Raw genomic sequence first — 26,131 nt, 5'->3', positions numbered from 1 at the left:
GCTTATTAGTATTAGTAGAGCTCTGGCTCCAATTTCTTAAGACACAAAACTAGTGAGAAACAAAGATAGAAGAGTTACTTATTATTATTATTATTTTTTTTTTTTTTTTTGAGAAAGAATAGCAGAGCTTTATTTGGGTTCAATTAATTTGAATAATTATTTTTAATAATCTATTTAATAATCTTTAAAAAGACTATATATTCAACAAGAATATATTCAAATTGGGCTATTATAAAAAGAAAAACATGCACTGTCTTGCAGGCTTGGCTTCCTTTGCAACCATACGCACCAAGCCCACAACGTTGGCTAATAGAAACAGCAACAGGAGTGCCAAGAAACCAAAACTAATCAGAGCAATGAGAGCCGTGGTTCAAAGGGTCGCCTCCGCAAGCGTCGAGGTCAGTCTCTCTCTCTCTCTCTTGCTCTTAATTTTGTGGGTCTTATCCTACGCCACCGGCGCATGATAGCGTATATATTGTGTATTGTCCAGGTGGAGGGGCGCATGGTATCAGAAATTGGGCCAGGCCTGCTCGTTCTCGTCGGACTCCACGAGTCCGACTCCGACTCCGATGCCGATTACATGTTCGTTTTCTACTTTTAATACCCCATTTTAATTCTCGTACTATATCTATTTTTTAAGTTTAATAAAATAAAAAGCTAAAATCCAAATTTCTAGTTTTAGTAAATTGTCATTTTCACCCTCTAAAATTTATTTATTTGTTTTGGTCATTTTCATAATTTCATTGTTAAAATTTGGGAAAAATGGCCTGGCAAATTTTGAGGCAGTTCCACTTACACATTGTAGTTGTATTTTAGCTAATTTAGTGCATAACTTTGATATTGTAGTAATATGATCTCTTAACCTTTTTTTTGGGGGGGCCAATTTAAAGTATTTTCGCGCCAAATCATTAAAAAATGAAAATGAAGAGTACCAAAGTTTACGTACTAAATTGACTAAAATAAGAGTTAAAGGGGTCTATTTGTTACATAGTACTAAAGTTTATGTACTTAATCGGCTACAATAATAGTTCAGGGATTTTACCTTAGGAACGTGTCAAGGCATTTTACCAGTTAAAATTTATTTATTTTTGTCATTGTACTTTTAACATTCTTGTCAAGTTGGTCCTTCGTCCACCGTAGACTCTATTCACATATGTGATACATGTCGTCTTATTGGACTTAAAGCTAATTTCATATATGGCAATGGATAGAATGACCAATTTGATAGCAATGTTAAACTTTGATAGAAATGATGAAGTTTGAAGACTGAAATTACAAAATAATAATAATCTTTAGGCATGAAAATGACAATTCACCCAAACTTAAAAATCGCAATTTGAATTTTTTGACTTAAAAAATTCGAGTGCTTAAATTTTTTATTTATTTTTATTCATGAATTATGTTTACAGTTGTCGTAAAGTCTTGAATATGAGGTTGTTCCCTAATGAAAGTACAGGCAAAGGCTGGGATCATAATGTAATTTCATCACTCTCCCTTTTTTTTTTTGGCTGTGCATTATAACTGCCAGTTTACCAGTATTAACTGCTATTATAAAAATCCTTTTAAAATTTTGTGATTTATATCTTGGAGTGCAGGTAATGCAGAAAAATTACGAAGTTCTGCTAGGTAATAGCATGCTTTTTTTCCCCCCCTTTTTTAAATACATGGGGGGGAAATGTATGTTACAATGAAGTGGCTTTGAGTAAATTTAACAAGTATGGTGTTTTTACAGTGAGTCAGTTTACATTGTATGGAATCTTGAAGGGTAACAAGCCGGACTTCCACGTGGCAATGCCGCCTCAGACTGCGAAGCCCTTTTATGCTTCTGTAGTTGAGAGATTCCAGAAATCCTATAAACCAGATGCGATAAAAGGTAGATTTTTCCTGATTCTATTTGTTTTAATGTTAGGTTGTTGTGTGATGTTATCTTTGTATTTGTAGTAATTTTGTACTACTAGGTGGCACTAAGTAGAAATTTAGAGAAATTTTGTTTTTAATAATGCAGCATGTGTCAGCTGTCACATTTCTGTATACAGTGGTGCTTGTTGGCCAATTTTTGTATTAGTAATTTCGTATTAACATTATAGTTTTAACATGTCAATAATTAATATATTGCTCAAAAAGTAGCTATACACTCTAACAAATGTATTTGTATTTATTTTAACACAGATATTATTGGTGTGGACATCACAGTATATCACATCTGAGGATTTTATTATTATGTTATCTTTATCTGGGTTTATCTTTAGTATTTGATTAGTATTGGATTAGTATTTGAGATCATTTAGGATTCGTTTTAGGAATGTTTATTTTTATCTAATGTGATTCGTGAAAAGTTGTATATAAGGCTCCAGATGGTTTATTTTGTAATTAGACTATTATTAATATTATTCAGAGATTATTCATTCAAATTTTGCATTTTGTTTGGTGTTGAATCCAAACAACCTTAGGTGGTGAAGCCTAAGGTTTGCATTGGGAATACTAGGTTGTCTTGCATCAGTTATGAAACATGAACGAGAGACATTTCTATCAAAAAATGGAATGGAAATGTTGTTCTGATGTGTTCAGGGACTATGCATTTGTTGATCTAGTTGATGAATTATGATGGCTCATCATGGTTATAGTGAAGTATGTGGAATTGCTTATGTGTGCAAACTTTGTTTGCCTCTGCTTTTAACCGTAGTCCTACTGAGGTAGGATAGAAAGTCAACTTCACCTTGGATATAAATTGTAGTAGTTTTATTCTTCTTCGTAATAAAAAAACAATGCAGAATCAATTTAGCTAGGGTTCCAATAATACTACCTTTTTTACAATGCTAAGCTGGAAAGCTGTAATTGTAGGGCAATAAGTCCATCCCCACTGCTTTCACATGGGTCCTCCACTAGAAGGCCAAGATTTGAACCAGTGCCTCCACTTCATGAGATGTGGTTTCCAAATGATTGTGCTATTGTAGATTCATATTTGAGTTATAGATATTGTTACATTTATGGAAAATTTGTTTCTGGGTTAACCAATTTTCTAAAATTTATCAGAATTATTTTAGGGACTTGCAAGGAAACCTACAGATTAAGATTTTCGTTATTCCTATCATCTCCATAACTTTTTTCTCCACAAAGTAACACTTTAACAATGCAGTTTTAGTCTTTTACCACTCTATGGTCTTTGAAAAGATTTATGTTTCTTCACTGGCACTGCACAGTAAGCACATTTTTTTAATTTATATATCATTCTGCTAGAAAATAATTACATTTTCATGTTTGATAATTTCCACTTTTTGGTTGTGTAGATGGTGTATTTGGGGCAATGATGAAGGTAAAGACCTTGACAAATTTGCTTCTTTCCTTGATTATTCTAGTTTTTGTTTCATGTATTACCTTGAGAATAGCTCTTAGATTTTGATCTTTCAAATGAGATACAGGTCAATTTGGTTAATGATGGACCAGTCACGATGCAGCTTGACTCACAATCCCCAAAGTGAGTACTACCTGTCTCAATGATTTTAGTGGCTGCATGTTATTGAGTTGTTTCCATCACTTTGTCTACTTTTTTAGTTAAACTTGTTTAACTGAAAGGTCGAACCATTGTAGGAATACAAATGACGCAGTAGAAGAATCATAATTTGGTCAATTGTATTTGGATCGACTGAAAATTCAGCAATGGACCTATGTTTCTTACTTCATTATATGCTGGACTCCTTGAAAAATCAGCTTGGCAGGATGTAAGACATGATATTCTCAATCACAATTAACTCTTTCACCTATGATGAGATGTATCTTGCTTTATTTCATTTGTTGTGTTTTTGTTTTTAATGACTCTACGAATGGCCTTCTACTTAGTTGATGATTAACGAGATTGATTTGACAAAGGAGGTGAGGTGTCATTGAGCAATGAGCACTATGATGTGCTGTAACACAATGAAATTTTTTTAGTGACATAAAGAGGGCTTGTACAGAGAGAAATTTGATGTGAGAAACAATTGAGAGGATAAGAACAAGGTAATATACGGTCATTGTCTATATTGGTCGCTGATTTGAAGTTTTGATTTAGGTATCAGAAGATTCAAAACCCGACTTCAACTAACCAAAATACTAGACTATTAGAATTAATTATCAAATTATAAATTTCATGATTTATGTGTTATTCAATTTTTTTTTTCCTAAATAATTGAAAGAAAGAAAGGGGAAAGATAAAAGGAGAGAAATAATATGTGTACAATATTTTCACAACTTATTTACAACAAATTCTAAGTTGCAGGTTATTAATGTTGGGCAAAAAAATAATCTTGGTGGTAGGTTCAAATTTGAACCAATATCATATAACTACCTATTATTTGTTGTAAAAACGTTATGAAAATGTTATGGACGTATTACCTCTAAAAAAATACTAGAAAGTATGTTCATTTTTTTTAGATGTGAAAAATATATGGGTCATTTCAAATTAATAAGACCTGTGATAGTTCAAGTTATGGTCATAGGAATAGTTATTGATATTAGTCCAACTAGTCACTAATCCGTGCGATGCACGGAAAAGTTCTCATAAGGTTAACTTGCACGGTGGAGTTGTACCATGGCTGCCAGAGTTTGTTCCTAAGTTTGGACTCAAAATTGTTCAAAATGGAATTTTGAGCTTTTCAGGTTCCAATATTTTAGAGCATCTTCCTAGCTCTTTCATTGAGGCACTATGTCATTTGAGACAACAAAGTAACTTTTTTGAGAATTTGATGAGAGAATTCTAAATTGCATTGAAAGAAAATGAAAGTACATCAAGTATTTATACAAAGTTTGAGAGTAACTAACTTCTTACTAACTCCACAATATACGAATCTAGCCTCTACAACCAATCAGATAATAAACGTGTATATAAATAATAACAATGAATTAAATTAATCCTAAAGTATAGGTAGTATAGCTGTTTTAAATATAAACACTGTCATTTATACAGTCACAGCTACAATTCTTCCATTGCTATGTTCTGATACTCTGCTTCTTTGCCTGAGTCAACAGCTACAATCCAAACTTGCTCGACCTTCAACATGAATCCTTGATCTTGTCCTTCTGATAACTATGAAACATCATTGGTTTCTTTGTCTTAATGGAATTGTCCAGGTTGGTGTAAAGATTGACAAAAACACAAAGGCTTAAAAGAAAATACTGACCTCTTTACATAGATATGGAGAGTGCCACCTAATTGAAAAATAAAAAAGCAACGAAACCCAGAAAGTGAAAATTCCTAATAACAATTCAGGTAGAATTTGATCTTCTAGGTGTATACTTCTTTGACCCACATGAACTGCACTTGCACATAACTCTAAGATGGGGGAAAATAAAATAATAAAGAAGCATCTTAATGAATCCTTCAACAAAACAAACAGAAAGTTGCTATAAGGATTGCATAAGAAGAAAATGAATGTGGTGGTGAGAAAGGAGTGCATAAAGGTCCTACAAGAATATTAAAGAAAAATATGTCAACGTACATGTAATATTTAGAAATGAGTTCAAGGCTTACATATGAACGTTTGGAATATATGTTCCTTCCATGCCATTGCACACCACAGCTACCTTCTCAGGTAGAACATTTTGTCCACTATTTTCTAAAGACATACTTCAAAAATTGTCACAAAATTAGGCTAAAAAACCTGATGATAAACTTCTTAGTCTATAAAGTCAAATATACAAATACCTCAAAAATCAACTGGAGGGAAAATAATTGCACACACACACAAAAATAGGACAGACATACTTCACATTTGGCTGGTATTTTTCTGAAGCTGTAACTCATAATTAGACTTTGCTTTACAATTTGCGCAATAGTAATCTACATTCTTTAGATCCTTTAAGCCATACACAAATTAGTGAATAAACACACACACACACACACACACACACACACACATATATATGACAGGAACAGAAATTGACATCACAATTCATAAATCAAGTGTATTAAGCACACCTTGTAAAGCTTGCTGGAAATATTCTCACACTCAGCATGCACCCAAACATTACAACCCCATCACAACACACTTGATCAACATCTCTGAAAGTACAAACATTGTAGAAGCTTATCCAAACTGTATTTAACTAACCAAATTCCCCTAGAGTTCTATGTACTATCTACATATAAAAAGAAGCCAAATACTGCATTGTTGAAGATCAAAGCCAACAGATCAATTATGTGTGTGCATATATATACACTATGAGGGAGAAATATTCTCTAGTAATCCCAAATGAAAGACTGAATCTTATCCTGGAAAAGTATATATGATTTTGATTTAGAGTCACCATAGTGAAACAAAACAATTCACATCCTATAAAACTGAACATGGGATTCACTTCATTATGGTATCTAGAAATTGAACAGGAAATTTATAAAGCTGAAATGTAGCAAACATTGCATATATCTCAGACAAAAAAAAAAAAATTAAGAATCAAACATACCAAAGAATGAGTGACTTTAATTTAGAATATTATTCTCCATAAACAGTAAAAGTAAGACATTGAAAGTATAATTTCCACTACCGCGGTGGAACAGCCTAGTTTCTCCATCAAAAATAGTTCCTTTTGCCCGGTTATAAGCAGAGAAATCATCGCCTAATGCGTCTTCACCCTTCACCCAATTACAAAAAAAATCAATTTTGTGTTACATAATTTTTCTTAGAAGATGAAGCTAATTATTACAACATTTATCAAAGTAATCTTGACAGCATTAAAGATAGTAGTAAAGAATTGGACAAGGTGAAGTGTAGCATCTCACCATGGACCAGAAGAAACAATTACCACAAGGCACGATGAAAGCTCCAACAACATGATATCCAATTGGGTATCAGAAGAGTCAAGAAGGTGTAATAAATAATCCTCTTAACTTCCTTTTATGTTCTAATGATTGATTGATGTGCGCCTAATCATACCCAACATTTAAAATGGAAATTTGACTTTATGCTTCTACCGTATTAAAATCCACTTACAAACCACTCTAAGACAATTCCTTTCAAATCAAGGATTTCATGAACAATTTTCAATTATGATTGAAGATAAAATGACTAAACAACATCAAGATATAATATATACTAATATATACAAATAACAAAGAAACTGAAATTTAGCTCCACAAATAGAACCAAATTTGGTTACCAAATAGAGAAGTAGATGTGTAGGACCAAAGTAACTAAAACACAGAATTAGCTGACCTCCCCATTAATCACAACCTAGTGACTAATTTTCAGGTCCACAATCTACACATTTTATTCCCATGATCAAATATAGGCTTTCCCAAAAATGAAAACCCAGATAGTAATTTAAACTTTCTCACACTCATAAATTGATAAAAACCACCCACGTCATCACTTCAAAACACATCCACATTCAATGACACCAAAACCAATTGTCAACAAAGCTCATAATTAGAAACAAAACCTTGCTAGCATAGGATTTAGACTTTCACAGATTTCCCCATTCGATTATCTTCATTCTATTTTTTCAATTGAAATACTATCTGACTCTATTCCTAAATGGAATCAACCCTGTGACTCTTTTTTTTCCCATTCAATACATATGAAGCAATTTTGAATTATTTGACATAAACTTTCTAAAGTCGGGTCCCTTTTCAATTTGGCTCAGGAATTTCATCAAACACTTTAAGGGTGAAGGGTTGGGATTCTGTTCACTTCAGCCAAACCCTCAAGTGGGGTTCATCTGCCTCGGGGTGTTGGGGCTTCTCTGATTTCAATCAAAATACAGCCATGTATAAATCCAAGACACAGTTTTGATTGAAATTAGAGAATATCTGCTTATACATGTTTTAGAGGCAGTTTAGCTCCACTATCGCCTCCAAACCCATCAATCTATGTTACTCATTCAAAAGAAACACTCCCAAATGTAACCCTAAATCATACTTAACAGCCAAAAACAATAGAACAAAATTAAAAACTTACTGGTAATGTTTTTAGAGAAGTGACGGTGGTTGTGTGAGATTTTGCATCATTCAATAGGCTGCCTTTCCGTGGTGGCGGTGATCCGTAGTGGCAGCGATCTGTAGTGGCGGTAATCTGTGGCGGCGACGGCAGCAAGGGGAGAATCTGAGTGTTGGGTTTTGATTTTGGAGGAAGGAAAGGGTGAGTTTTAGGTTTAGGGAAGGAGACGTTTTAGTGTATGAGCAGAGAAGAGAGATTTTTACATATTTTTTTTTTGTTTTAAAGAGGTATTGTGTTTTGTAATGTGCATTTGGTGGGGGGGAAAATTAGATTTATTTTTAAATCAAATTTAAAAAAATAGAAAGAAAAAAAAAATGCTCACGTGGAAAATTGTGGGAGCTTTAGAGGCTTCAGTTATATATATATATATATATATATATATATATATATATATATATATATATATATATATATATATATATGTATGTATGTATGTATATATAGATATAGATATAGATAAATGTTTAACTTGAAGTCAATTTGCCTTGAACTCGATCCGACCAAATCCATACCTAATTGACCTGACATGTTTGCTCACTCTTATATATATGGACCCATACAATAAAAGAAGATGCAGAAAATTATTACACCATATGCCATAATCCAATTCCGCCAACTAGGAGTCCAGGACCTAGGCTCCCAACATAACCCCATTTATGCCTCCAGAACAATCAAATCCTTGCTACGTGTATCCCACAGTCCATCTTTCATAAATCTACACCAGTAAATTCCATGGTTTTAAAAACTAAATTGGTCGGTTCAATTGGTTTAATCATAAATCGGGCCTAAATTTGGTCCGATTCTCTCTAAAAAGTAAAAACCAAAACTATCAAAAATAAAATTTTAAAAAAAATGTAAAAAAAACACCGGTCCAATTGACAAAATCAAGAACTTAATTGGTTAGACTAGTTAAAGATCAAGGTTTTTTTAAAAAAAATTTATTTTTAAGATCTGTTTTGTCTAATACAAAAATGTAGTTTTGGAAAATTTTCTTATTAATACTGTCAAAGGTAAGAGTGAAAAAGTAGGTGTCAAACATCGACGCATTAAAAGTTAAAAAACCTATCGTTCGGAGTTCAAAAATAAAAGTTATTAAACAATGTAAATATTAACAACCAATTTAGTATTATTGTATATTTAGAGCATATTTGGTACACTGAATAATAATTAAAACTTGAATGGTGACATGAGCTGAAAAGTCTTCCTTCTAACAAATGAGATTTGTGTTGGGTTAGGGGCCTAAACCAAAACTCGACAATGGGCTTGAAGCACAGTCTAACAGCTATCGGTGAAGATTTGGAGAATTCTCCTTATTTTATGCCTTAAGCCTAAATTAGAACTGACAAGGGTCATGGGATGGCCCAAAACGTTTCCAATAGCAGACATGTCAACATAACAGAAAAAGCCTACTGCAATAAGTAAATAGCCCAGCAGTAAAATATTCCAGCGATAAAATAAGACAGAATAGAATAAACTTCTAGCCTTTAACTATTTCACAGATTAAGGAGAGTATCTACATCTCCAAAATCATCATCCATAGGTTCTAGTGAGAAGAAAACCTTTAATACAAGAATATGAGGGAAAAACTCTATAGTAATAATTACATCATAACCTGTAACAGTAAATGAATAAACAAACACTGAGTTCCATTATAACGAGTAGTGGAGAAAGTTTAGTGTGAGATTCAGGGAGAGAGAGAGATTCCAGTTAGCACAGCAAGATCATTATGATGTCAGGGTATGCTCATGGATATAGTATATGTAGTGAGTAGTGAGTAGTGGGGTCATTTTGGTAGTATGAGTAGTAGGAGAGAGAGAGTATTTAAAAAAGCTGTTAGGACTTTTTGTTGAGGATGGATAAGAGCTTATAAGTAGAAGTATGAAGGGTATTTGTGAGCTAGGGTCTGAAGAGCTTAGTTTCTAAGTTTCAAACTAAGAACTCAGAAGCTCAAAATCTCATTAAGAGCTCAAAGAAAATTAGAGAGAGAGGAAAATAGAGAAGTTTATGAGAGAATTTTTCTCTATTGGTGTGTGTTGAAGAGTTGGTAGAGAGCTCTATTTATAGTCGAGTTTAAAGGGATTCCAACAAATAATCTTTGCCAAAATTAGTCTCAATCTTCAAAAAATCCTTAGAAAATCATTCCTAGAATTTGGCCAAGAGTGGTAAGTTCAGCTTTAGAATGTTCTTGCTGTTTTGGGTAATAGCAACTGGAGTTCTAACCAAGCATTAAATGCTGATTGTCCTCAGCCAATAGGATTAAAGCATGTTTTAGGCTAACGATCTTGGTTGTTTGTTGCTAGTATTAGAGCTTCCTAAGGCATATTGTGTCACCCTAAGGTACATGTCAATCTTGGAGCACTTTGCTGGAAACTCTGCTGGAGATCTCCTTAGTGCCCTCCAAACCACAGTTCCTTAAGTTTTCCCATTTGGGCTCATATGCTTGGTTCATGAACTAGAAAGTATATATTTTTGACATGGTAATGAGCTGTTTACAACTAATTCCAAAAGCTTCCATGGTCTGTTCATGGCTGCTTTTTGTTCCTTGACTGATTGTGTTGGAGAAGAGGGAGAGAATGGTTGGCTGCAGCTTCACAGCCCTATATCTTGTCAGCCTAGCTTTATGTCACATCAGTAATCATGAAAATGAGCTTGCCAAAAAAGGGTGTAAGCTTAGCTGGACATGTGTCTCCTTGTAATTTGATTTGAAAAATTGAAAGTGATGGTAATGGGCCCTAGCTCTTAGCATAGTTATGCTAAAAGTTGACTAGTGGCTAGTCTAACCACTTTAGTTACTCAAGTGAACCTTGGTTGCTGAGATTAGCACATGAGCTTGGCTGTTTTGGCAAGACCTTGTTGTTGGGCTTCTTTGAGCTTGTTCATCCCTACAAAATGAATAGTTTTGCTATAGGTAATATACGTGGGCTTTCATAGTTAGAGTTTCTTATGGAAAAATAAGTATAGTTCCCATAAATTTTGTAGAAGAAGTAGTCTTAAAAGACGTGTAATATATTATAAGTAGTTTATGCTTCCTACGAGTTGGGGATTTTAGTATATGAAAATATGTTTTTGCCAAGGAATAGTTTGGGCTTTGAGCATAATGTGATTGTTTTTGCCAAATGATATTTGGGCTTTAATCGAATAATTGTTTGCCCAATAGCTTTGGGTTTTTTGATAGAAGACGTCAAAATAATATTGGACTTTTGTAAATAGTTGCCAAAATAACATTAGGTTTTTGTAAATAGTTGCCAAAATAGTATTTGAGTTTTTTGTAAATAGTTGCCAAAATATTATTGGGCTTTTGTAAATAGTTGCCAAAATAGTATTTGGGCTTTTGTAAATAAATATCAAAATATTATTGGGTTTTTGTAAATAGTTTGAGATTTTGTAAAAATATTGCTGTGTAGCAACAAACTTAGTAAGAGTGTTATTTAGCAACGGGTTTTGTAAGAGTACAGTGTAGTAACGGGCTTTAGAGGTGCCGTGTAACAACGGACTTTATAGGTTTCGTGTAGCAACGGGCTTTAGGGTACTATGTAGCAACGGGCTTTAGGGTGCCGTGTAGCAATGGGTTTGAAGGTGTCGTATAGCAACAGGCTTTAGAGGTGTCAGGTAGCAACTAGCTTTGTAAAGAGAGTTTTGTTGGGATTTTTAGATTTTGCCTACAAGGTAAATGAGTTTGGGCTTTTTGTAGAAATGGTATAATTTTGTGGCCCAATTTTGGTAGTGGTATGATAAATATTTGTGTAAGAGCCTAAATTGGGTAATATATGAGATATAATGTGTAATATTTGTGAGAGGGCCCAAAATAATTTATAAGGCTTATATGGGAAATATTTGTGGGAGCCATAATTTGGGAAAATATTTGGGTAATATGTGTGAAGTATTTAGGAAATATTTGTGTGAGCCCAAAATAGTTTATGGGCTTATATGGGTATTTTAGTGAGTGAGCTAATGAGATTAGGGTCTGAAAATTTGTATGTCAACATTTAGCCCACTGAGTCACGTGTGAACAATTTTTGTTTGGTCACACGTGTGAGTTTAAAATTTGGTAGTAGTTGTGCATAATGGGGTTTTGTAACTTCCCATGTTTAGCACCTTGGTGGGTTTTTAGTTATTCCCCAGGTTTGTTGCATTAAATGCCGGTCTCTTCTCCATGTCTTGTCACTTGCAGCTTTCACGTTTTCTGGTAAAAGGGTTGGCCTTGGTTGCTTCTTTTTTTTTTTTTTTTGCAGACCGAGAAATAGAGAGATTAAGGTAGAGGGAGAGCCTTTTCTTCTTCTTCTTCTTCTTCTTCTTCTTCTTCCTATTTTCGGCCAAGGGTGAGAGAGTAACATCAATTTGAGCTAAGGCAAAGAGAGTGATTGAAATTTTCGGCAAAGCAAAGAGAGAAACAAAGCTCTTTCTCCTTCCCTTTCTTGTCTTCGATCAAAAGTGAGAGAAATAGAGAGCTACAGCCAAGGTTGAGAGGGAAACTAAGATTTTATTTCTTCCCTTTTTGCTTTTGGCCAAGTGAGATAGAAACCCATAAATTTCTTTTGTTTCTCGTGGTAGTAGTGAGGGTTTTCTGTGCCATTTTTTGTATTTAGAGAAATATTTCTGCTTTTGTGGGTCATGGCTAAAAGACAAGAATTGCTGGGTTCTAGTGGTGCTGTTACTATTGGTGTGGTTCTGCAAAGACGTGAGACCGTGGCTGGATGTAAGGTTGAGGTTGTTTCTGTGGGTGCTGGTGCAGAGGCCAAGTAAGGAGAGCCCTTGTTGCCTTTGCAAGACCCATGGTATTGCTCAACTTCTCCGTTTCCAGCAGTTCGAGCTCTTGAGGTTAGCCTACCTGGTGTGCCAAAAAAGTGGATTCTAAAAGGTGAAGCCCCCAGCTATGAGACAGCATGGGTTCCAGCTACTTCTGGCATAATGGACCTTCAATTCCAATGGAAAGAGCTTCTTCCAATGCCTATGTAGTTTTTGTGTCCTTGTGGCATAATCGTTGGCTGATCTGATTGGGTAGAGCAAGAGGTTACTGATGAAGAATTCTGTCAAATTCTGAGGAATGACAAGAGTTTCGAGGTTGTAGTTATGTCCCGTGGGTGGAACATGTATAAAGATGTGAGAGCACTTCCATTTTTGGTATGCCATTGGAATCCTTATACCCACACTTTCTTTTTTCATTAGGGCAAGACTACAATCACCCTTGAAGATGTAGAAAGGATTTACTTGCTGCCTAGCATGGGAGATGTGAATCTGCTGGAGCTAGGGTTGTCTAATAAGGAGTTCGTGATCGCTAGAAAGTTGTTGGAGACCTTTGGAGGCACATCTGCGTCTTGGACAAGTAATAGAGCTAGGTTCTCCTTTTGGATTTCTAAGTTTAGAGAATTTGAGGATATTGGAGTAAGGAGAGCTGCACTCTTAGATTTGTGGATGAGCAAATGTGTGTTTAACTCTGATATGGTACAGTTCATGAAACCTTTTGCATTCCCTTTAGCTATAGTGTTGAGTAGAGGTGCATTTTTGCCTTCAGGTATTTTGTGTTTAGGTACCCTTTATTCTGAGCTTGATAGATTGCATAGTGATGAGCTTAAAGGATCTCCATATCACTTTATTGAATCTAGTGTTAATGTGGTATTATCATGGTTTTAAAAAGGGGACCGGACCGGCCGGTCCAATCGGTTCAACTAGGAATTAGCCTTCAATCCAGTCCAGTTATGAGTAAAAACTAGAAATCACTTAAAATGGGAAAATTCAAAAACCATCCGATTCAACTGGGAACCAGCATGGTTGAACCGGTTCAGAGCTGGTTGGGTTGTTCACTTAAACTACACCGTTTTTATTTTTATTTTTTATTTTTTCCCACCCTAAAACTACATCATTTTGAACAAAAGGAACCTAAAAACTAACCTAAACACCTAACTCATCAGACTCTCACGTCTCTCTATCTCTGTATCTCACTCTCACGTAGGGATGGCAATTTAAATCCGACCCGCGGATACCCGGTCTAGCCCAACCCTAATGGACCGGGTAAAACCCGGTCCGATAAAGATTAGGGTCGGGTATGGATTTAAAAAAAAAAACCCGAAGCGGGTCCGGGTCGGGTCCGGGTTTTATCAAAAAAATCCAGACCCGACCCGGAACCCGACCCGGATAAATACCCGGTATATGAAATTACTAAAATACCCCTTATATATATATATTTTCTGATTTTGTAAGAAACCCTAATTCTCTACTCTCTACTCTCTCACACTCACACCAGCCGCCTCTCACACTCAGCCCTGCGCCCCTGCCCTCTCGCCTCTTTCACACTCACAAACTACCGCCCTTCTTGCCTCGCACACAGCCCCTCACCTCGCCTCTCTCACACTCACGCGCCCCGCGCTCTCGCCTCGCTCGCCGTCACGCCCTCGCCTCGCCTCGCCTCTCTTACACTCACAGCCAGCCGCAGCTCTCGCCTCGCCTCGCCTCGCGGCCTCGCCTCGCCTCGCCTTGCGGCCTCGCGGCCTCGCCTCGCCTCGCTTCGCCGCCTCGCCTCGCCTTGCCTCAGCACAGATTTGAGGTAATGATTGTTTTTGCCTTTTGAAAAGCTCAGCTGGGTTTGATTTGGTTTTGTTCAATTTTGTCATGTTTTGGTTTGTGATTATTGTTTATGATCTGGGTTTGATTTGGTTTTGTTCAATTTTGTTCAATTTTTTTTTATTTTTTTTAATTCCAATAGAATCTCAAGTGAAGATGTAGTTCATTTCCTTCTAGTCACCGTTTTTGTGATATATTCAGATATTCTTGACTTACATGCACTCTTTTTTTCATCTTTTTAAATGTCAAATGATAAGCTTGTTGGATTAGGATTGAAAAGAGAATCTCTAATTTGAATATTTTCATTTATTTTTTCCCCCACTGAGCTTCTTGATACAATTAATTATCGTGCTACTCAACAAGTAAACAGATGCACTAGTAAATAGTTATATAGTTGAAAGCAATTGTTGTGTATTCCTTTGCCACTCAACTAGTTTTTTTCCCAGTAATTGCTCTGATTTTTGGTACCATGATTAATCCTTGTTTCACATGTCTTTAAGAAAAAAAAATCCCAATTGTTGTGTATTCCTTTCTACAGTTGTAAGGCTCTGGTAATTATGGTGGAACATGTTTGCACTAGAAAATGGTATACTCTAGGGGTGAAGAGCTTTATATTGTTTAGAGTCTAGCTGAGATGATATGATTTTCTGTAGATATCCATTGAAAAATCCTCAACATATGAAGTTTTATCTATTAAAATGGGAAGTATTCATGTAATTTCCGGTGTGATTGGTAATTTTTTATTTGATTGATTCTCCTTAAACAAGGGCAAACTGTGCACTGAATCATGCTACCTGGCTTCTAAATGTGTTGTGGTATAGTTAGTTTTAATTCCTTGTTGTTGTAGGTTCTTCAACTATGTCTGGTGATTGTGATTTTCAAACAATTCTTGATGATAAGGAGCCTAATGAAGAGGAAGGGAGTTGTGTCACAGTTGTGGACGATTAAACATTTTGTAATAATTTAGTAGCTGTTTTAATTTCTTAGACTTGTTAGATTAATTTGTTGGTTTGTAATTATTCTAAACCATTTGCAATTTCTTAGTCTTTTTAATTTGTTGATTTGTGGAGGATAAGACATTTTGTAATTTCTTAGATTTGTGAGATTTATTTTGTAGCTTTTTAAGTAATTTATTGCCATATAAGATGATTTTGGGTGCCATATAATGATATAAATGGAGGTAAATGATTTGGCTACCATATAACAGGGCAAATTTTGGCATTTGGGCCGTGTTAAATGACTTGAATGGGCTTGAATTTAGGAAAAAAAATTTAATGGGCTTCAAATTTTTTTTTTTTTGGTTGGGCTAAATTTGGGCCCAATAAGTTAAACGGGGCCCGCGGGGCCCGCGGGGCGGGTCTGGGTCCCGAGAAAAAAACTCGATTATTATTCGGGCCGGGTCCGGGTTTCGGGTCTTGGCCCGCGGGTCGGGTTTGGGTATGCAAAAACCCAGCCCGAACTCGACCCGTTGCCATTCCTACTCTCACGGTGAGAGTCTCACCTTACTCAAGCTCAGGCAGCCTCTTCTCTCTAAATCTCTCAGTTTACACAGCCTCTGATCTATTCATATTCATCTGTTCCTTCACAATCTCTCAATTCTAAATTTAGTAGAGATGGATCTCAAGCTCACGCGGCTTCACAGTGAGAGTCTCACCTCACTCAAGCTCACTAAATCTCTCAATTTTTTTTCCTTCTCACCCTCACGGCCTCTGATCTGCTTCTCATACTCATGGTCACAGGTCACGATTTGCTTCTGGGTTTTTTCTTTTTTCTTTTTTCCTTTGTCTCGGTCTCGGTCTCGGTCTCGGTCTCGCCCTCTCTACTTCAGTGGCTTCATCAGGTATAGGGATGGCCATACCCATTGGGTAATGGATATCCAACCCTACCCGATCCAAATATTTCGGGTAATACCCGGTCCTTAATGGGTAGAGCTTCATCGGGTAGGGTATGGATATTATCCATACTCGACCCGTATTTAAAAAAAAAAAAAAACCCTAAACCTCTCTAACAGTCTCACTCACACTCAAACACTCTCTCTGCCTCTCCTCTCCTCACCGTCACTCTCTCTCTCTCTCTGTTCTGAGCCAACGAGTCCCTGAGCCCGTGTTCAGTTTCTGAGCCAACAAGATTTTGACGGCAAATTTGAAGGGGAGGCCGATGATCAGTCCGCATTGATTTACTTGTTGCTTTCGAAGAAGGATCGGTGGATGGACAAGGTGTTTCTGGAGAATTCGTATTATTTGCACGGGCATTGATCTGCGAGTGTTCAGCTTCTCGGAGCTGAAATCGGCGACCAAAATCAGTTCAGCAAGTCGTTGTTGAACCGTATTTCAGGCAAGCCCAATTTCTTCCTTTTATTTATTATTTTGCACAAATATTTTTCTAGGTCTTTGTTAGATTTTAGGAGTATTTAATGAACAATTATACGTTTTTTTTTTGTGTATGGTTGCTGAGAAAACAGGAGGAAAATAAAATTGAAGATGTGGGTGGGAAATAAGTGTAGGATTTTAAGTCTGTTGTGTTGAATTCTTGTGTTTTTTAGTATTATTATTATTATTGTTGTTACTGTTGTTGGGTTTTTACATACTGTTAATGTTTAGAGTCGAAGACTTTAGCGTACTCCTGTTTGTCCGATTTTTCTCACAATTTCTTTGTACAGAGACTTAAATAATTTCGAGTGTGAGCATTGGGTTTCTGTTAGTTTGACTGTTAATATGACTTGTTGTTTGTTTGGTTGGTGATAAAACTGATAAAAAGTAATGGGATCATGATAACATGAAGTAAGAACATGAAGTATGGGAAGGAAAGGAATATTTAGCCTTTGTTTTATGACTGTTTGAATTTTATGAGCTGGGAAGGAAACTAATCCCACGGAAGCATTTGCTTTGAATTTTTTTTTTAATTTCTAATTTCCTATGGTTTTTATTTTTCCTGGTACTTCATTCAGTTAGTTATTTTGTTTTTATCCGTTGAGATTGAGAATTGAAAAAATTACTTTCTAATCATTTTCTCTCTCTCTCTCTCTCTCTCTCTTTGCAGGTGCCTACATGTCTGCCACATCCTCTGCCTCAACCCCAGCCCCAAGGCCCCCAACTAGCACGACATCAGAATCACAATCGTTGTTTGGAGAGGAAGTTGAGTCCGTTCCGGTTGAGAATCCACAACAACAAGGCACTAAAAGAAGAACAACTTCAGACGTATGGAATCATTTTAAGAAAAAGAATTTTGATGGGAAAGTTAAAGCCCAATGCAACTACTGTGGAAGACTTATGGCTGGAGCAAGTACATCAGGGACGACTCATTTAAAACTGCACATATCAAAAAGTTGTCCAAGTGCTCCAAGGGAAGCAAGTCCTCCGAGGGAAGTAACAGATATCAGGAAGCAACTTCTTGTCAAACAACACAATAGGACAAGAAGTAAAGGGATCTCAAGCCCTAGTGTTTTTAATGAAGAGGATCAGAAGGCTTCGAGGAGGGATCTTGCTCGAATGGTCATTTTGCATGAATACCCTCTTGCAATTGTTGATCATGTTGGGTTTCGGGATTTTGTTGGTGGCCTTCGGCCAAATTTTAAGATAGTAGGAAGAAACACATTGAAGCGAGATATCAAAAAAATTTATAATGAAAAGAAGCAGAAGACTATGCTAGAAATTGACAAGAATGCAAGTAAAGTTGCAATCACAACGGACTTGTGGACTGCAAACAACAGTAAGAGGTCATTCATGGTAATCACAGCGCACTACATAAATGGCTCTTGGACTTTGGAAAGCCGAGTTATAAGGTATTTTTTTTCTTTGGGGTCATTTTGTTGTACTGGTTTTTAGATTCTCAAGCAAGCTTATTAACTTTCTACTTTCTTTAGTTAACCATATTTATGTTTATTTTATTTAGGTTTATTCGTATGCCATCTCCACATGATAAGTATTCACTTTCTAAAATCCTTTTGGAGTGTCTTTCTGATTGGAACATTGATGTGAAGTTATCTGCCATAACTGTAGATAATGCTAGCAACAATGATGGCATGATGAAACTTGTTTCGGATAAGCTTCAAGCTAGTTCACTTATTTTAGGTGGAAAATTGTTGCATGTGCGTTGTGCAGCACATATTCTGAATTTGGTTGTTCAAGAGGGTTTGAATGCAATTGGTGATGGTATTGAGAAGGTTCGAAGTAGTGTATATTTTTGGACACAATCACCAAAAAGAGCAGAAATTTTTGAAAAAATATCTCGCCAATCACATATTGCAAGTACTAAGGAATTGGTACTTGATTGTAGGACTCGTTGGAACTCCACATATTTGATGCTTTCAACTGCCTTAATTTATAAAGATGTATTTCCCCGTTTACTGTGTTGTGAGCCTCAGTATCAGTCTGCTCCAACTAATAGGGATTGGGAGGTAGCACAAATTGTTTGTGAGAAGTTGGGATACTTTCATAAAGTTACTGAGTTGCTTTCTGGTACCGCCTACCCTACGGCTAATCATTATTTTCCTTCGGTCTTCCGGTTGAAGATAGAATTAAATCAGTGGCTTTCAAGTGAAGATGAGTTGGTTAAGAAAATGGCAACAAAGATGTTAGCTAAGTTTAATAAATATTGGAGTGACGTTCATGACATCATGAGTTTGGCTATTGTTTTAGATCCAAGATATAAATTGATGTTATTGACATTTTATTTTAATAAAATGTACGGTAGTAAGGCTAACGAAGAAATTGACAAGGTTAAGAATCTTCTTTTTGAGTTATTTGCGGAGTATGACATTGAAAACATTGATAGAGCAGTCATTTTTTCTCAAGCTTCATCTTCTACATCTACATCAAGTGCTGCACATGAACATGATGATACAATGAGGGATTATGATTTGTTTGTTAGTAATGCGACTACTAACATAGGCCAAAGGAGTAGGGATATTATATCAGAATTTGAACTTTATGCTAGTGAATTAGGGTCACCTGGAACTGAACAATTTGATGTTTTGGGTTGGTGGAAGCAAAATGGTAGTAAGTATCCTACCTTGGAACGCATTGCAAGGGATATTTTGGCTATTCCTATGACAACAGTTGCCTCAGAGTCGGCTTTTAGCACTAGCGGGAGATTGTTGAGTCCACACCGTAGCCGTCTTCATCATGATACCTTAGAAGCATTGATGTGTGGGCAAAGTTGGTTATGGAGCGAACTTAAAGGTGTACATGCTACCATTCAAACCGTTCTTGATGATTATGAAGAAAATGAAGTGGAGGAAAGTCATGCCATGGAGCTTTCAGACTAATGGACAGGTATTATTTTCCTTGATTTTGGTCTATGTTTATATATATATTCTACTGTGATGAGAGTGAGCATTGTAAGTGTTTATTTGTCTTTTTTTAGCACCCGTGTTTTTTGTTCTTACTTTAAAGAACTTTGGTGATATGGATTCTCATTGAATTTTTTTGTACAAGGGTTTGTTGATTACAAAGAATAATCATGAGGCACGTATGTATTTTTTTGGAGTTAGTAGAATTACTCTGTTTATGGATCAATTTCTATTATAGGCTAAAAATTTTGTGTGCAAATCTAAAGCAATCATGACTGGTCAGGTCATGATAGCTTAAGTTTATTGATTTATTTGGCTTCAAAAGGATAAAGTGGATAACTAATGAGAATGAGGATTAATTTGATTTGGAGTTTAATGAATATTTATATATATAATACAAGGGATTGAAGATTATACTAAAAAAAAGGATCTCTTGTGTTCTTGACAGTGCTTTTGCATTGAGAATCGTCCACATGCATGGGATGGTTTACAATGTGATGTTTAAGGTGGTGGTGTCTTTTCATCATTGCCTTTTAGTGAGTGAGTATATGATGTAAAATAATTTACCCGATTCAATCATTGCCTTTAGAAGTTCCTCCAACTTGCATCTGTATACCCAGCTTCGCCAAAGTCTATCTTGCACTCGAATGTGATACAAATGCCCATGGAATAAGAGTCAAGTTGTCGTTGTGATTTCCAAGCTTTGGCGCCTTAAGAGATTTTCATCTGTTGGGCCATTGTGCAATGTTGGGTTGAAGCTAGTTGGCCTAGGCCTTTATGCTTCTAAAGCTTACATAAATATATCTTAAGGTTAAAACAGTTTTTAAATTGAGTCATGAGTCAATGAATCTTGGATTTCAAATTTTGGATTTAGACATGCGCTGTAAAGGAACGCATCACCTTTTTTTGCTACCAGGTTTTTGTTTTTACTTGCGTTTTTGCTTTAACACCAAAAACAAAATGCAGAAAACGTTTCAGGTGAAACAAATATAGCCTGAATTGCAGAGGAAAGCAGTGACTTTTGCAGTAAAGAAGCAGGCAAATACATAATAATTGGATCAAGATATGCATATAGGTGAATCCTACACAAGATGAATTCTGATGCTTTATTTCTTGATAGCAGAGATGGGACGGTAGATGGGGACTCGAACGTGAATCAAAAGCTGGAGAACTTTAGTGGAGATGCATTCTGCAAGTGTGGAGAACTTTTGTTTGCATCGTTTTAGCTAGATGCTACTCAATGTAATTTCTTATGTAAGCTTTCTATGGTTTCTGCAGAATTATTGAATCCCACCGAAAGGGTAAATATAAAGTCTCGCTCTTGTTTTTGGGTAGTGTAGGCTTATGTTTATTTGGAAGCACTTCATAATATATATATATATATATATATATATATATATATATATATATATATATATATATATATATATATATATATATATATATATATATATATATATATATATATTTTCTTCAAGTGGCTTGATTGGTTTTGTCAAGAGAATTAGTGGATGGAACTTGCAGTTAATTTTATATATAATTTCATTATAAATGCAAAATTATAGTTGTCCAGATAAGAAAAGATGAATTGGGCGATGGAGCATGAGAACAATGGCGACATTTCATAGTAGCCAAAGATGAAGCACAAGGGGAAGCACGACAAGCCGAAGCCAAGGGATGATGACCCCAACATTGATCGCTGGAAGATCGATAATTTTTTATTGATTAGTTTTTTCTTTTTTAAGATAAAGCTATTGGTTAGTTTTTACATTAAAATAATTCGGGTAAGATTCGGGTATGGATATTATTAAAAAAAAAAAAGGTTTCGGGTTTCGGGTAGGGTATGGATATCCATGGATAATAATTCGGGTAAGATTCGGGTATGGATACTAATGGATATTGATATTTGGGTATCCATGGGTAAAATTTTCGGGTAGGGTATGGATCGGGTATACCCATACCCTACCCATGGCCATCCCTAATCAGGTATTTTGATTTTTGATTCTGATTTTGAAGTTTGGGTTTTTTTCCTTTGCTTTTGATTTTCGATATTTTGATTCTGAAGTCTGGGTTTTTTTTTTCTTTAGACTCGGTCTTGCCATCTTGGTCTCGCCGTCTTTGCTCTGCCTCTGTGCTATGCTTCATCAGGTATTTTGATTATTTTCCTCTTTCATTTGATAATTTTCTCACCCTTTGTGCTTTGCCTTTGTGCTTTGCCTCTCTGCTATTTGGATGTAACAAACTTATTTATTTAGTTCTTCGTTTAAAACTTATTTGCCATTTGGATGTAATGAACTTATTTGCTATTTGTCATTTGGATGTAAGTGTAATGACTAATGAACTTATTTATTTGGTTTTGCTGAAAGTTTATGATGTTAAGGATGATTGTTTTGTAAAGTTATTATGTTAAATTCTATAAAAAAAGATGTTATATATTTGTATGTTTTTTAAGCAAACATATTTATTACTATTGGATTGTTAGTTTTAGTATATTAAAAAATTATTAATTATTTATATAATTTAAATAAATAATAATTAAATTATTTATGACGTCATTGGTTCTACCAAAAAACTGGTAATTAGTTCATTTTCCGGTTCTTTCACCGTACCGTTTTTAAAACCATGGGTATCATTGCAAACTTTCATGTGGGAGCATTCAAAAGATTATGTGGATATTGGCAAAGATGTCGGTGATGTCAAAATGGCCAATTGGGTGGTCCGAGCTACTGAACCTAAAGGTGAGCTTCAATTTCTTGGTTTTGAAAAGGGTCTTTCTTTGCTTATGAAGTGGATGGGGTTGAAGGTTTGGAATCTTCCTTCAATCACATTGCTGGATGATGGAGCTCATTTTGCTTGGAAGCCCTATTCTTATATTGTTGTTAGGTTTTGTTGTCTGAACCCTTTTCTAAATGCTAGGCTTGGGTCTCAAGAGTTTGGACTGGCTAATCATAAGAAGATTCCCTACTTCTTGCTTATTACATCCCCTTTGTATATATCCCATATCCAAGTGGTGCTGGGTTTGATTTGATACAATACAATCCCCATAAAGTTTTGAGGCAATTCGGGTTTGATTAAGATGTCTCGGACATCAATGACACAAGATGTCCCTTGGGTGATGCAATGAAGCCATTGGTTCATACTATAACAATGGAGTATTGGGCCAGCAAGGTGGAGAGGGTCTTGGTTCGAAGTAGGCATCGTGAGGGGTATGCCACTTCAAATATGCAGCTATATTGGAGAAAGGTGATGAGCACTTTTGTTCATTTTGTAAATAGTTGAGAGGTTGACCAAGTAGTGATAATTCCTCCCTTGAATGAGCCTTCTACCAATGCTTAGCTTATTCCAAACACAAGAGCAACTTTGGCATGGGCTACTAGGTAGAGTTTGGGATTTACTGAGTGGTGTGCTGACCTCAATGGTTGGGTGGTTCATGGTGGCAATGTTCCCATAGAATGGAGTGGGAAAAATACCATAGTGGGAGCCCCCAAGTCTAATCCAACCACTGGTTCGACAAAGAGATCTCATGGAAAATCACCTCCTTTAGAAGATAGGCCCAAAAAGGTGAGGCGTAAGAAAGCAAGTGCTAAGAAGCCCAAGATTGATAGTCCTAAACCCCCAACTGCTGTTCAATCTGATTTTGGTGCAGTTCCAGTTACTAAGTCCAATGTTCCAGCTGCTGCATCAACTAGTACACTCTCATTTTTGAAGCAATACAAAAGGAAGACTAGTGTTGGTAGAATAAAGGTTCCTGAATCTTCAAAAGAGGTATTCTTGTAGAGCCCTTATCTTCTTACATCCTTTCTATCTTTTCTTTTCTTTTGTTCTTTGCCTTTATTTATGGTGTTGACCATACATTTTTGTGGCTACAATAGTCCGGTGAGAGTGAAGAGACACAGTCAAAGGAGTATGATTTTGAGGATATAGCTGCTGACTTTGGTAAACTACTATTTCTTGCTTCGGTTTCTTCTTGTGTTTCCTCTCCTAATGTCCTTTATTCTCTAGGTCCAATTGATGAAGACATAGAGATTGCTGATGAGGGTCTTGATGTTACTGTCACCACTAAAGAAGCTAATGCTGGTATGCCTAGCAAAAGGCTTGTTGTTTCTTCGACTATTCATGATGTACACCAAAGCAAGGAACCTCCAGGTATGATAATTCTGAGTCATTCACATTGAGTAGAGTAAGCTCCCTGTTCAACAATGCTTGGATGTATGAGTGCTTTTTGTTACTACTAGAGATATTATCATGTTCATTTTTTGTAGAGTTGAGGAGTGAATCTTCTAGTGCTACTTTTAAGAGAATGAGTCTTGAAGAGTTCTTGGAGCAATTTGCAAAATACGAGGAGAATGAGAAAGTGGCAGCTAACTTCTATCCCTTTTCAAGTAATATTGTCATGTTCCAGTGGTCTAAGATTCTTGCAGAAGGTCAGCCATTGTTGGAAGTGATTGTAAGGAAATATCCTCACTTCATGACTGGATGTAAGTTAGGTGCTTCGTTGAGAAAATCTTGACTTCAGTTGCTTGTTACAATACTGCTAAATATGCAACGTACAAAGCTCAAAAGTACAAATTTGAAGAAGGCACTTGAGCAGAAGAATGCTCTCAACGATTTGCCGTTCATGAAGTTTGGAGTCCAATTTATCCTTGATAAGATTCAGACTGCTGCTAAGGCTTGTATTGCTTGAGATAATGAGAACAAGTTGAGTGAGCTTGCAGTGAAGATAGCTAATCTTAAGAAAGAAATTGCATCAAAGACAATTGAACTTTCTCTTCTAGTGAGCCAAAGGGACGAAATGATGTAGCCATTGTCAGCTGGAGGTGCTTCTTCCTCAGCAGAAACCTTTGGCGGTGGCTTATTAGACTAGCTTTTCATTAGAAGTTTAGTATTTTGAACAATTTGTCCTTAAGTTATGATGTAATGAAGCATGTTATGTATTTTGGATTTATTTAGCTGTGTAGGCTATGTTTTGTGCAAAGGTGCATCAACCATATGATACTTTATGTAGTAGTTTGGTATTTCTACAACTGTACACGTTGTTTTGTTTGTGTATAGGTATATGAATTTGTTTTATGAAAAATGTTTTATTTATCAAAGAATATTATGTTCAACCTAATATATAGTCATGGAAATCATATACATAGTTTGGACAATATTTATTGTACTCATGACGATTTTGGTGCAAAACACCCAGCTGTTAAAGCTATAACTTTATTCATAGTTCAGAATGTGCATGATTATGTATGGAAAGTAATATTAAAATGCTTGTAAATGTAAGAAACTTATATTTGAGGCAAAGGCAATGCTTACTTCTTGTTCACATAGTAGTAGTTTAGGATTGCACAAGGAGAGTTAATTAGAACATACTTGATAGTTGAGTTAAGCATAGCACAATTTAAGCCATTTGCCATTGATAGGTTTTATGAGTTTTTTCACCTCCTGTTGTTGCTAGACGATAGGAACCGCTGTCATTGGATTCCCTTGTGAGGTAGGGCCCTTCCCAACTTGGGAAAAACTTGGAGGGTGCTGATAGATTTCTCCTTACATGATTCGCTTGTTTGCTTATTTCTGGCTAGTAATATTCTGGCTGCTGGAGGTGTTTGTAGAGATTGATAGAACCGTTATAGCCATAGGATTTTTCATGAACTTATTTTAATCACTTAGTGGACTTATTAGGGCTCAGGTGTCTAGCTAGAACTCCTCCAGAAAAGTTTGATAGCAAATTAGTGATGGCTTGACTCCTTACAGTTGTTGGGGTGATTGTGATGATCTCAAATTCAAATAATTGCAAGAGCCATTGTGCTAGCCTTTCAAAAAGAATTGGATGCCTCAAGAGTGAGTGGATTAGGTGAGATTTTGTTAAGAGCTATACTATGTGAGCTGGCAGGTAATGATGCAACTGCTGGGCAGCATATATTAGAGCAAGACAAACCCTTTCAGCCCTTGGGTAGCGGGTTTTAGCATCCTTTAGCTTTCTACTAACATAGTAAATCGATCGCTCAATCCTTTCTTGATCATCTTGGGCTATGAATGCCCCAATTGCCTCATTGTTGGTAGTCAAATACAGCTTGAGTGGTTTTCCTGGTATGGATGCACATACGATTGGCAATCTGGTCATGAGTTGCTGCAGTTGGAGGAATGTCTGCTGGCATTTTAGAAGTCCAGCGGAAGGATCTTCCTTTTTTTAGTAGTGGCGTAAAGATAGCTATAAGGGCAACGAGACTTGGAATGAACTGCTGAATGTATGAGAGTTTACTAAGAAAACTTTAAACTGTGTGAGTGTAGTAGGTGGCTTCATAGGAGCAATGGCTTGCAC

The 26,131-nt window shown here is 36.0% G+C and overlaps 3 protein-coding genes across 3 annotated transcripts; all 3 read left to right on the top strand.

Moving 5' to 3' along the window:
* Positions 1-217: 217 nt before the first annotated feature.
* On the top strand, positions 218-3,866 carry LOC142633887 (uncharacterized). The gene is made up of 8 exons (XM_075808143.1): positions 218-398; positions 491-582; positions 1,410-1,476; positions 1,596-1,626; positions 1,733-1,873; positions 3,288-3,313; positions 3,420-3,475; positions 3,589-3,866. The coding sequence occupies exons 1-8, from the start codon at positions 246-248 to the stop codon at positions 3,617-3,619; spliced, it is 597 nt and encodes a 198-aa protein (XP_075664258.1). The 5' UTR covers positions 218-245; the 3' UTR covers positions 3,620-3,866.
* Positions 3,867-17,533: 13,667 nt separating this feature from the next.
* On the top strand, positions 17,534-19,796 carry LOC142636721 (zinc finger BED domain-containing protein RICESLEEPER 2-like). Its single transcript, XM_075811008.1, has 2 exons — positions 17,534-18,309; positions 18,420-19,796. Exons 1-2 carry the CDS (start codon positions 17,576-17,578, stop codon positions 19,792-19,794), a joined length of 2,109 nt encoding a protein of 702 aa, XP_075667123.1. The 5' UTR covers positions 17,534-17,575; the 3' UTR covers positions 19,795-19,796.
* Positions 19,797-22,965: 3,169 nt separating this feature from the next.
* Positions 22,966-24,923, top strand: LOC142635246 (uncharacterized). Its single transcript, XM_075809439.1, has 4 exons — positions 22,966-23,061; positions 23,200-23,583; positions 23,691-23,964; positions 24,081-24,923. Exons 1-4 carry the CDS (start codon positions 22,966-22,968, stop codon positions 24,326-24,328), a joined length of 1,002 nt encoding a protein of 333 aa, XP_075665554.1. The 3' UTR covers positions 24,329-24,923.
* The last annotated feature ends 1,208 nt before the right edge of the window (positions 24,924-26,131 follow it).

Source organism: Castanea sativa, chromosome 5 (genome assembly GCF_040712315.1).
Source record: "Castanea sativa cultivar Marrone di Chiusa Pesio chromosome 5, ASM4071231v1".
Lineage (NCBI taxonomy): Eukaryota > Viridiplantae > Streptophyta > Magnoliopsida > Fagales > Fagaceae > Castanea > Castanea sativa.
Note: the sequence above shows the minus strand (reverse complement) of the source record. Positions and strands in the feature narration are given on the sequence as shown.

Excerpts from the sequence above, each read along its gene's own strand:
- LOC142633887 (XM_075808143.1), top strand. The coding sequence starts at position 246 with ATGCACTGTCTTGCAGGCTTGGCTTCCTTTGCAACCATACGCACCAAG. Across the intron at positions 1,627-1,732 it reads AAATTACGAAGTTCTGCTAG|TGAGTCAGTTTACATTGTAT; the intron begins GTAATAGCATGC and ends GTGTTTTTACAG. Across the intron at positions 1,874-3,287 it reads TAAACCAGATGCGATAAAAG|ATGGTGTATTTGGGGCAATG; the intron begins GTAGATTTTTCC and ends TTGGTTGTGTAG.
- LOC142635246 (XM_075809439.1), top strand. The coding sequence starts at position 22,966 with ATGGAGTATTGGGCCAGCAAGGTGGAGAGGGTCTTGGTTCGAAGTAGG. Across the intron at positions 23,062-23,199 it reads TGCAGCTATATTGGAGAAAG|AGTTTGGGATTTACTGAGTG; the intron begins GTGATGAGCACT and ends GCTACTAGGTAG. Across the intron at positions 23,584-23,690 it reads TTCCTGAATCTTCAAAAGAG|TCCGGTGAGAGTGAAGAGAC; the intron begins GTATTCTTGTAG and ends TGGCTACAATAG.
- LOC142636721 (XM_075811008.1), top strand. The coding sequence starts at position 17,576 with ATGTCTGCCACATCCTCTGCCTCAACCCCAGCCCCAAGGCCCCCAACT. Across the intron at positions 18,310-18,419 it reads TTGGAAAGCCGAGTTATAAG|GTTTATTCGTATGCCATCTC; the intron begins GTATTTTTTTTC and ends TATTTTATTTAG.